This window comes from Vicugna pacos, chromosome 7 (assembly GCF_048564905.1).
Source record: "Vicugna pacos chromosome 7, VicPac4, whole genome shotgun sequence".
Classification (NCBI taxonomy): domain Eukaryota; kingdom Metazoa; phylum Chordata; class Mammalia; order Artiodactyla; family Camelidae; genus Vicugna; species Vicugna pacos.
In genome coordinates, this window is record NC_132993.1 from 48645450 (window position 1) to 48657911 (window position 12462).

The window sequence follows — 12462 nt, forward strand, 5'->3', positions numbered from 1 at the left end:
TGACCACAGAATGAATTCAAAATCTTTGTTTAACTTGCCCTGGTTCCTGTTTCACCCTCCTGCACAGCTCTTACCCTAGGACTGGGTTCTCAACTTCCTTGGCATTACTGACATTTTGGGCTGGATAATTATTTGTTGTAAGGGTTATCCTGTACATTGTAGGATGTTTAGTGGCATCTCTGGCCTCTATCCACTAGATGACAGTAGCACTCTCCCCACTGCCCCACTTGTGGTAATAAATTGTCTACAGACATTGCCATATGTCCCCTGGGAGACAAAATCATCCTCAGTTGAGAAAAACTGTCCTTAGTATCTTATCACCATATTTTGAGGGGTTCTTATCTTTTTTTTTTTTTTTTTTTTTGCAGTTTATCTTTTTTGTGGATCTTGTCTTGTTTTCTTCTTTCTTGGTTAACCTCTTCAGCTTACTTGGTTAGATCCTCCTGCAGCTTTCTGAGATAGAATGCATGGGTGGTAAAATTACTGAAAATTTGCATGTCTTTATCTTGGGCTACTCTACTTCATTCAATAGCGTGACTAGATACACAATGCTTAGTTGAAAATCAGGTTCTTCGAGAATTTTTAAGGTATTCCTACACTGTGTTCTACCTTCCAGCACTCTATTGAGAAGTCTGATGTCAATCTGATTGCTGAATGTAGTCTCTTTTTACTTCTCTTAGGAAGCTTCCAGAATTTTCTTTGTCCCCACGTATTCTGAAATTTCACAGTGATACGCTTTTGTGTAGGTCTTATGTAACCTTTGTGCTTAGCATTTAGTGACCCCTCTTAATGTAGAAATTCATATGCTTCAACTTGGAAAAAATTTTAAATGTTTCTCTGATAATTTTCTCTTTTTCATCTTCATCTTCCTTTCTGGAATTCTAAATGTTCAATATTTTAGGTCCTGGAATAACATCCTAGTCTCTTCTATTCCTTTTTCCTGCTTTTTGAGAGATTTCTTCAACTTTGTCTTTAACCTTTCTATTGGACTTTCCTTTTGTACTGTCATAATTCTACTTTCCAATATTTTTATTTTTCTCTGTGCATGACATTTAAGAAAACTACCTCATGTTCTCATTTTATGAGTATAATAACCCTCACCTATCTAAATTTCTAAAGTGCTAGTTAAAAAAAGTCTCCTGCTCTTCTGCTTCTTTGCTGAGATCCTTTTGTTCCTTTTGTTTACTTTAGTCTTTATTCTTTGTGTTAGAGGCTTTCTTCAAATGCCTGTTTGTACATGACTTTCCATTCAGATTTTAGAAATAGATATCAAAAATTGATTGAAGGTATATGTGGGTATATGGGTCTTGTCAAGTGGTAGAATTGACTGTGAGGTACTTAATTTTGTCTTGTTGATGTTTGTCAGTATCTGCTATTCTATTTTAGTACATCACACAGAGAATATCCATTCATCCTCCTGCATATCTATAAGCATTCTTAGAACAAACTGGGAATAAGTGGCTGGGTTTCAATGATAATTACTGAATACCCTTATGTTCCATGTGGTGTCATTGCCCTTCACGATGTTCAGTGTCCTTGAATACACCACGTTAGAGAAGGGGCAGTGCTCCGACTGCAAATGTTTGGTAAGATGATCTGAGGAATCTAATGATTTCTTCCATGGTTAACCAATTTTCTTGATTTCCACCCCACCATATATCCCTAGTTCTCAAGGTACCTGGGTGATGCCTTCAGTTCCTGCTTCTTACTATGGTTCCATGACAAAATATTCTACTTCTGTTGCTTTCCTAACTGAGAGTATAGTTTTCAGCTTTGATGCACTAAGCTCCTTATCACATATAGTAGGTTGGATAATGACCCCAAAAGATATCTAAGACCGAATCCATGGAACCTGGGAATGTAACTTTACATGGCAAAAGGGGGCATTGCAGATGTTATAAAGTTAAAGATCTTGAGGTGGGTAGATTATGCTGAATTATACAGATGGTCCCTAAATGTAATCACAAATTTTCTTGTAAGAGAGGCTGAGGGAGACTTGGCCACAGAAGAGGAAGAAGGTAATGTGATGATGGAAACAGATTTGAAGACACTTTGCTGCTAGCTTTGAAGAGGGAGGCAGGGGCCATGAACCAAAGAATGCAAGGAATGTAGCTCCAGAACCTGAAACGGTACAAATGAGAGAGTTTACCACAGAACCTCCCAAGGGAGCATGGTCCTGCCAGCACCTAGTGAAACCATTTTGGATTTCTGACCTTCAGAATTGTGAAAGAATAAGGGTGTGTTGTTTTAAGCCATCAAGTTTGTTGTAATTGTTCAAAGCAGTCATAGGAGATGAACACACTAGCCATCTACCTGCTTCCTAGCTTCCAAAACTGTGTGGAAGTCAGTTCCTTCTCACATTGTCTTTATAGTCATGCACTACGTCCTTTTAGTCTTTCTTATCCTTTTTGTGGGAGTTTGGGTAAGAGAAATACTTTACACCTTTTTCATCCTCTATGTATTTTTGTCTAAGTTTTCTTTGTTTACTTTAGAGGTGTCCAAATAGTGCCTTGAATATGTAATTCATTGAAAATGATTGTTGGATAATAAATGTACATTTTTGTTTGTATTTTGTGGGGTTTTGGGGTTTTGATGAACTTTGGCTGTTTATGTTAGCATTCAGCATTTGTAATTGGGGAGGTAGACATAACTAGAAAAACTATCAGAAGTAAGACAAGAATGCTACAATTTTCAGTGACATTCAACATTGTTTTGGAGCTATTAGTAAATATAGTTAGGCAAGAAACATGAAATAACTGGTATAGATATTGGAAAAAATAAAAATTATCTCCAGACACTAATATTATGACTATATACTTAGAATACTTGAGGTTCTACTCTTATAATATTAATAATAACAAAATACTACAATTGCATACAAAAAGATCTCTTGGACATAGATTGCCAATTTTGATTCATCAAATATACAGCATATAATATAATATATTATATTATATAATATAAAATAAGTACACCCAATGAGTTTGATGGAATGAAAGTGAATATTTTAAAAAGGTAGTATGAAAAAAAAATGTCTATCAAAATCAACTAGCTGAAAAAAAAAAAATCAGGAGAGTCTACCAGAATAGGAATAGAGGATTGACATTAGAAACTTAGTTGAGGTGATACTCTTGCTTAGGTAATAACTAGTGAACTGATTAGTGAACAATTAGTGGACTGATATCTGAAAAGATTACGAAGAAATAGCACAGAAAGACAAAACCAAAAATGTGAAAGAGAAGTGACAGAGGATTGAGTGAAAACTTCTATCTCTAATAGTACTCTAGACAGAAAGAATAAGGAGGACAAAAAGCAACATTAGAAGAGAAAAATACTGCAATTTTATAGAATTTATGAAAGACAAACACCCTTATGTTTAGCATATCCAATGAATCCCTAAATATGAAAAGGTAATCTAAAGAAGAACAAATCAGGGAAATGTAAATCCAAATTAAAACAAGATACTATTTATTGTACCTACTGAATTGTTAAAAAATGTAAAAGCCTGAGTACAGCAAGGGCTGGTAAGACAGGAGCAGTGAGAACTCTCAACCTGCTGGTAGACTCTAAGTTGATATGGCTATTGTGGAAGGCATTTGGGCAGTATCAATAAAAATTGAAACTGTATGGACAATTTGACCTCTAAATCCTAATTTTTGAATTTAACCTACAGAAATGAAAGCACCAGTATGCAATGTCCATATGCAATGTTATTTCAACATTTTTTTGTAGAGGCAAAAATTGAAGGAGGAAGAAAAGGAGAGAAGGAGAGGTTGTGATGACTAAAGAATTGTTTATAATATGGTCCCACTTATGTAAAGATTCATGAATTGATATGAATACATGAAGGGATTCATAAAAAGGCCATCTCAAGTATTCATGGTGATTATCTCAGTGGGTTGGACTCTCTTCTTTACTGTTTCATGCATTGTTAAAAGTTTGTCAAACATGCATTGTAAAAACATAAAATAACAAAACTATCTTTTCTTGTGGAAAAATAAGGAAGAAAACAAAAATGAGTATTTTATCAGGTCTAATATTATTTTTTTGCTTATGTTGATGTGAAGCAAGTTTAATTCTGTTCAACCCCTTATGTAATTAAAAATGAATCTAATCTTATAAATGAGTAAACAATCTTTAACTTGATTAATAAATATTTACAGTCATGAATCACCTTTCAAGGACAAAAAGAACAGAGACAAATTTTGTGAAATAGTTGAACATACCTAGTGATGGTTTTACTTATTTGGCAAAGAGAAAGCTGCTTCAGAACAAAAGTCACATTCACATGCCTTGGCATCCACAAAGCCATTGACACATTCATTTATCAATTCAAATTTAAGCTCCATTGCAATGTACATGCGATGAGGCCAAAGGCTTCATTTATCTTGTTTTCAATCTTTTGCACAGTGTCTAGCGTAGTGGCTACCTCATCACAGAAGCTCAACCAGTATTTACTAAAGGAGTGAGTGTATCTACACAGTCATACAAGGCATAATTTTTGTGCTTTTGTTACTCTTTTGTTATTTAATATTCATTTTAAATTTCTCCCTCAAGTATTTGTTTAGTAATTATGATGTTCAGAGGAGTTAATAAATATTAGGGTTAATAAAAACAAATACTAATTTAGTATTTCTACATGTCAAGCATTGTTCTAAAGGCTATATGTGTATTCACTCATTTAATCTTCTCAGCCAGTATTATTCCCATTTTACAAATGGTAACACTGAAGCACTTGATTTGTCTAGGGTTTGAGCTACTGAGTTGCAGATGCAGGGTTTGAGTCCAGGTGTTCTAGCTCCACAGTCAAACTTTTCCTCTAGTCATTTATGTCATCTCTGACAATACAAAAATATCAGCAATTCTAGACTCATTCATAACTGATACACATTGATTTTATTTTCTCTGCTAAGATTTGTTTCATTTCTACTTAGGCAGCACCAGAGCTGTGCAGTGCCTATAGGTGGTTGGTTTGGGCAGAGTATAGGACAGATGTGAACAATATGCCATGCAAGCCAGATGTACAGAGATAATTAACAGGAGAAAAAACAAATGATGCCATGAATCTAGGGCAAAAAGGGGCACAGGCCAGAGGGCAGGTATGAGGACAGATGTGAAAGGATGAGGATTGACTATGGTCAGAATGAGTGGGCAGACGCATAGGCCAACGTACACCAAAACGCAAACCAGAATAGCAAGAAAGAGAAAGAACTCAGCCGAGGAAAATTGCTGGGACTTAAGTACCAGTTCTGGGTAATAGCAAGAATCAGAACTGGAGGAGACTGGCAATAGGTGTTCTGGCTCCAGCAGCAACAAAGAGACTGATGCAGAGCCAAAGGTTTTCTGAAATACAACCTGCTGTACACATTTAGCCTGAGGTAAAAATTGGCTTTGGAGGGCAAGTATGTCTGAGAGAGGAGGTGCCATTGTCAGCAACACTTGGATGGAGTGCAGAATTGAGGAAACAGCAAGCAAAGCATGTTTTTCTGTAGATTTAAATTTTGTTTATTTTTATCTTTAAAATAGTTACTGAGGAATATGTGTTAACTGATAAGCAAAAAAGAGAAATGTTACAATTCCAACACTCAAAGATATTACTATTAAGAGTCTCATGCTCTACCGACTGAGCTAGCCTGGCAACTGTAAAGATATTACTATTAAAAAGTGGTATGAAATCTTGTGTGCTTAAAAACATGCTATGAAAACTTTTCAAACGCACAGAAGTAGAAAGATTAGTGTGATGTGATGTGCTCTCATGAACTCATCGCTTAGCTTCAATATTCTACCATTTCTTGTTTCTTCTGTTCCCTCTACATATTACACATATGTGCATGTGCACACACACACACACACACAGAACAGAAAAGACTATCATACCATTCAGAAACCTCATAAATGTCCTTCTTTTAATACTAGAATCATCAATAAATTGCCATGCTTAAAAATAAATTTAAATAATGCTTTTTTCTATCTTCATAACATTTTATGGATATGTCATTTATAACTACATTTACTTATGCTTAGCTTGTTTCCAGTTTTTTTAAAATAAATTAAAATGCTGCCCTGATATATACAGTGTACACAGTATTTTTTTCAAGTTGATTATTTTAAGGGGTCTCATTGTATAGGTGTATAATCTCTGAATATTACTAATATTAGACATTAAAATGTTTATGAACCAAGAAACATTTGCCATTGCAAATGAGGAATGTATCTAAAAGTATGAGGAATGTATCTAAAAGTAAAAGACTGATTTAGAGGGGGAAGAGTATCACTTAAGTGGTAGGGCACATGCTTAGCATGCATGAGGTCATGGGTTCAATCCCCAGTACCTTCACGGAAAAACCAAACAAATAAATAAACCTATTCACCTCCCTGCATAAAAAAATAAATATATAAAAAGGAAAAAAAAAACCTGACTTCATAAACTACAGATTTCTTTTTGCTTTATATATTGATATGTGTATTTTTCTAGGCATACTTCACAAAGAAAAAAACTGCACTCCAAAAATAATGTATGTAATAGCTTACTTTATTTTCTAAGACTTCCAAAACCAGCGAGATTTATATCCATTAAATATGAATTTGTACCTGAATTATTTTATTGCTCGGTATTGTTGTCACTTCATGATTGGTTATTTTCCATTTTAGGAGATTTAGTATTTGAGTAGGTTAGATGATGGTTTGATAGCTTACAAAACCTTAAAAACCAGCCTCTAGAGCTCTAAGTAATTTGCATCTATATTCAACCTCATTTCAAAAAAATAAAACTATGTGATAGTAAAATGAAGTATATAAAATATCATTTGGTCTGATGTCTGTGTTTTTATTTTTCCAAAGATAATTTATCTCTGACTGTCAATGCTTTATGCTTCAAAAAGCTTTGCTAACAATGTCAATTGGTAGAGGGGTATTCAGCATGCTCAAATGTTTGTCTGAATAATAAAAACGCCAAAAATAGAATCTAGCAATGAAAGTCAACAGAGAGGGAGTGATGGAAAGAGGGAAGTCAGGCAAATTGGTTTTTATTTTGCATAACTGAAGAGCCAGATGGTTTAACTGGATTTTTATTTTCAGAACCACCCACTGCAGGATTTTAACTAAGTCTTAAGTCAAATACAGTACTTCCAAATCAAGTTTAACAGTGTCTAGACCAGAACCCATTACCTTATCCAGGCATTCCCAGGTTCCTTATCGTTGTGGTGCTGCCAGACTTGTCTGCCATCCACATTTTTTCTGGAAATCTTCCCTGTTTATACCAGTTTAGAAACAATTTTCCTTATAATTCTCTACCTTTTCCAGGTAGAGATGAGATAATGGAATAGATAGGGTACATGTTCAGGAAATGTTCAAGATTCTACTTTTGGCTTTTCTCATCAAATCTAACCTAGTATCAATTTGGCAGTAATATTTAATCTGTCTTATCCAATTGTCACTTTTATTCTATTTTGAAGTTTCTTATAATGACCATCTTGCTTGTCAAAAAGAGGCAGAAAATTGATCCAAAGGCACACTAGAGATGTATTTCATATTTTACTGTTCACTCTTAGGGAACATTTGCTTTTATATTGTTTTTAGTCATCAGTCTTATAAAATTATGACCTAAATTGAAGCATATAAGTTTTATAAAACAGATTGTTCATGAAACAATTGCTTTCTTGCTGATGTCTTTTAAAATTCTTCATTTGATTCTCCAAAAGAATTCCAACTGTCCCTTTCCTAATTTTAAAAATTTGTGGGTTTTTTTTTTCATTTTTTGCATCCTTTTTATCTTTAACATGTTTAAATTCTGGCAAAGAATCAGAAGTTAAATGGCCAAATTCCTCAAGAAAGTCTATGCTTTTGGTATTTCCTGACCAACAAGAAACATGTTGGACCACAAGTCTAGCCAGAAAAAAACAAATGGCTGCTGAAAATGATCCAGTTCAGTTTTGTAGGTCCAGCCTGGAGAGGGATTCTCAGCCTCAGGTTAACATCCAAACATTAAAGTATATGTGAAAATGAAAGCAAATCTACTAGGGCTTGATCATCATCAGTTAAACCCAAAGAGCTGACTGGTGAAATATATGTATAATTTAATTTCAGTTGGCTAAAACTGAATGCTTTTATTGAGTCACTTTTCTAAAGAATTTTGCAATAAACCAGTTTTATATCAGAACGTCATGAAGGAATTGACTTTGGCATCTGCTGCTTTGGACTTCTATCTCTTCTCATAACTCCTTTAAAGGAATCTGGCTTGGATTTGCCCAATTAGCTTTCTCTGCTTCAATCTGCTTTTTATAGTCCATTCACTGCTTGAGTTGCTGGCCCATTCAGGAGTATCAGACAGCACTGCCCTGCTCTGGCCTCCGCATTTGGGTACCTCCCAGCGTAGTCACATTCCCCCTGGAATACAACAACTACAATAGCATTACAAATGTCAGACTTGGATTAATTTTGCTGACTCAGTTTAGAATTGGACTGAAAGAAATAGAACTACCATTAACAAAATATTCTATGTTCTATTACACTTTGGGATGAGGCTTAGACTGACGATGTGTATCATTTTACATATAGGAGGAAGAGCCCCTTGAGCCTGAGATACTGGTGTGCCTAAATGATAAAGGAATTCGCTTTTGGCTTTTGCGTGTAAGTCCTGGCACTGCACTGCATGATCCTCTTAAACAGAAGGTAAGTGTGACAGTATCATTTCTACATAATTCAGCTCTGAATTACCTTTAAGCCTTTTTCTTTTTGGTTCTATATATTCAGAAAAAATTATTCCAAATTTATATTTTGCTGTATCTAACTATTTTAAGAGGAGCAGTAATGAAAAATCAAGTGGAATGATCCTGGGTTACAAACTTCCTGGTTAAGTAATTAGGCTGTGAAGTAACAGAATTGAAGTTAATAGGCCGTTTCTGCCACATACCAGCTGTGTGACTTGGGGTAAATTATTTAATCTCTCTTAAATTCAATTTATCTGTTGACAGAATGAGTATAACAATAGCACTTAATTGTTGTGAGTATTAAAGAAGTTAATCCATATGAAGACTCAAGAGCATGGCCTTCATACGTGCTACGTAAGGGATCACTGTTGGTTTTGGTAGAGTTGGTAGGGTAGGGGAGTTGAAATGATCATAATTAGCTTATCTTATTTGTCCATCTTGCCCCCTCCATATTCCTGGCTTCACTAGACACACATGAATTGTCAAGAGTGGGTAGTGAACTGTAGTTGTGAAAATCTCTTAACTTGGATCTTTCTTTCATTCTAATTCAGCTTTTTAATGTTTTAAACTTCTATATAACACCTCAGAGTGTTGTCAAGTGCTTCAGGCTCTCACTTTTTTTTTCTTTTTTTTTCTTTTTTTGATCTCACTAATGTTTGGTGAGTGTGCTCTTTTTTTCTTCAGAATATGTGTCCTCCTTCTATGGGATAAATCTCATACTTATTGTTATATACTTTTCCATGTCATTTTCCTGTCATCATTCCCTATTCATCATTCTCCTGATGAAAGCTTAAGTTCTCTTCCTCCTCCTCAGAATTATAGACCTTCATCTTTCCTCTCAGAAGGAAAAAGACAGCATATCTCACTAACTATAGATGAATGATTTTATTTCAGCTAGATTCTAGAGTACATTTTAAAAGAATAGTTTTTGAGCACCTAAGAAAAAAATGATCTGAAGAACCAGCATATATTCGTTTAGAACCAGTCATATGGGTATAGTTTCTTTCCTTCCTTGATAGGATTACTAAACAGATGGTCAGTAAATGTATTAAGCATGACATATCTGGGCTTCAACAAGCCATTTAAAAAGATTTCTTAAAATGTTCTTTAAAAAAAGAAGAACTATTTTTTAGAGCAGTTTTAGGTTTAAAATAAAATTGGGAGAAACGTACAGGATTTCTCATATACCCCTACCTATACACACAAATATCCCCCCTCCCCCAACTTATCAATATCACTCACCACGTTGGTACATTTTTTACCAAGGAAGAACCTACGTTAACAAATCATAATCATCCAGTGCATAGTTACTTTAGAGTTTATTCTTGGTGTCCTACATTCTGTGGGTTTGGACAAATGTATGATGACATGTCGAATGTACTAATGAGTCCACTGAAGGCATTGTTCATTTTTGTTACAGTTTTTAAAAAATTTCTAACATTTCATTTTAATGATTTCTTAGTGTTTTCATCTCTTTGCTAAAATTATCCATCTATTCTTTCATGTTGTCTAGTATTTACATGAAAGCTCTTAATATATTGATCACGGTTATTTTAAATTCCTAGTAATTCCAAAGTCTGTGTCATATCTGAGTCTGACTTGATGATTGGTTTATGTCATCAAATTTTGTTTTCTTTTGCCTTCTAACATATCTTGTAATTTTGGGTTGAAAGCAGTACATATCATATTGAATAATAGAAACTGGTAAATAAACTTTTAGTATGAAAGTTTATGTTACTCTGTCTAGGAATTGGGCTGTGTTTAAAGTTTTCTGTAACTATAGTTTCCAGAAACTTCAGATTCCTCTATTGTCCTTGTTTTTTAGCCTCTTGATGTTAGGATTTCCTAAATACTACTCTTCCTCATAGAGTCTGTGTCTTGCAGCTCTTTCAACTATAATTCATTGTGATTACACTTTATCCCTATTATTTGTCGGTAAGGTGTCAAAGAAGGAGAGCATTTCATTATCTTATGATTAAATCACAGTCTTTTAGTAGTCTTGTGTCTCAGGGATGTAACCTTCACAAGTGTTTCTCCAGTATTATAGCTTTTTGTCTCTGCCTCTTGACTCTTTCTCAGCTATAAAATTTCCAGTCCATTTCCTTGAATCCCTGATCTCTGTTGATTATGTTTTGTTTTGTATTTCCAGTAGGTGAGACAAGAAGACTGGAGGGGATAGAGTGGGAAAATTTTCCTTTCTCCAGCTGGAATCAGCTCTGGCAAAATATTTTTCCCTGTATACTAGGCTTTTGCTACTCAGAAGTTTTTGAATGAGTTCTACAATGATTGACTTCTTTCTTTTCACTAACCCCCATTCTGTACAAGATCCATGAGGATATATTTCCTATATCATCACCATGACAATCTGATGGGGTTCCTGGAGGCAAATCCTGCAAAATTTAGAACCTTTCTGAGACTAAGCCCCAGGAGCTTCTCACTCTCAAGCTAATCCATCCTCAGTCTCCCATGATATATCAAAATTGCCATATAAGAGTTCCTACTAGTTTATTATTCCAGTGCTTTCTGCTCAAGAACTAATATACGTATCAATTTGATTCATGGCCAGGATCAGTCAAAAGAAAGAGCATTCCCCAAGCACAGCATATCACAACTTTTATTGTGGTGTTTGTTACAAATTATAATAAAAAATACTTTATAGGTGCAAGAGTTCAAATAAAATGCAATTTGATGATGAACTATATCAATCACTGTACAGCTTGTAAACTGTAGGAACCTAATCATCTTTGCCTGAAATGTGGAGAAATATGGAGAGTTTTGGGGAGTCTCCAGAGAATAATAGCAGGTTATAAATTCCATCTTTTGTTTCTTCTATATTTTATATTGATTTGGTTGAGTGAATTTTTTGTTAATGTCTATGAAAAGAGGAAATTTTCTGACTCAGAAAGGAGTCATGCTCTGTAACCACAAGCATGGATTATAACCTCATCATTACTTTTACCTCTTAATCTTGAAGATATTACTAATTTGTGGAGAACGCTGAGTATCTCTGAAACTTGAAAATTTTAACTGCTGGAGCAAACTTGAAATATCAGGGAAAGCCCCTGAGGTTGTACTAAATTCAAGAACTAAAATGACACTTGAAGAATTTTTGAAATCTCTTTTCTTTAAAGGTATCTTTAGTGAAGGACTCTTCATACTAAAAGCAGTCTAGACTTCAGGACAAAGGGTATTTGGTTGAGGAACAAGAACATTTGTTAAGTCTCACATCTTTCTTATTTTATTGTTCTAGTCTTCATGTTTCATAGCTTAACTTTGTAGATTAGGTGACTAGTCAAAATGGAAGACTTTAAGAGAATATTACATAAATTGGATAAATTCAGTGAAAGCTGTATCACTAAGTAACTAGAAAATGAGGTATTCATTTTTAAGAACCTTTCTTCTTGTGGATTCTGCAATACTGTACTCTCCCAATTTCCTATATCAAAAGTTGCTCAATTTCAGTTTTCTTCCCAAGCTCTTCCTCTGTTCCCATATTATTTTCTGTTCTGGACCCATACACTCCATCGTGTCTCATAGTTTTCAGTGTTGTCTTTATGCCATGGCACCAAACCTCTATATCCATCTCTGGCTTTCTAAAAAAAACCATACTTGTATTTTCTGAACGAGTATCTAGTTATTTGTAAAAAAAAAGTTTACATGGAACTCTTGATTTTTCAACCCTAAATCCACTCTTTCTTCAGTATTTCACATCTCAGTCTATGGCATCGCTCATGCTAACTCAAGTCTAAAATCT

General features: G+C 34.6%; 2 protein-coding genes across 5 annotated transcripts in view; both read left to right on the plus strand.

Annotated features, from left to right (window-relative positions):
* MACC1 (MET transcriptional regulator MACC1) overlaps positions 1–8645 on the plus strand; it is a 486000-nt gene extending 477355 nt beyond the window's left edge. Inside the window, exon 8 of the mRNA XM_072964885.1 lies at positions 8557–8645. The gene's annotated coding sequence lies outside the window, so the exon portion shown is untranslated. The remainder of the gene's footprint in view (positions 1–8556) is intronic.
* Positions 8577–12462, plus strand: part of TMEM196 (transmembrane protein 196) — a 185762-nt gene continuing 181876 nt past the window's right edge. For all 4 annotated transcript variants that reach the window (XM_072964890.1, XM_072964889.1, XM_072964891.1 and 1 more), the window contains exon 1: positions 8577–8670. In XM_072964890.1, coding sequence (XP_072820991.1) covers positions 8651–8670 — 20 coding nt within the window. In that variant the 5' untranslated portion in view covers positions 8577–8650. The remainder of the gene's footprint in view (positions 8671–12462) is intronic.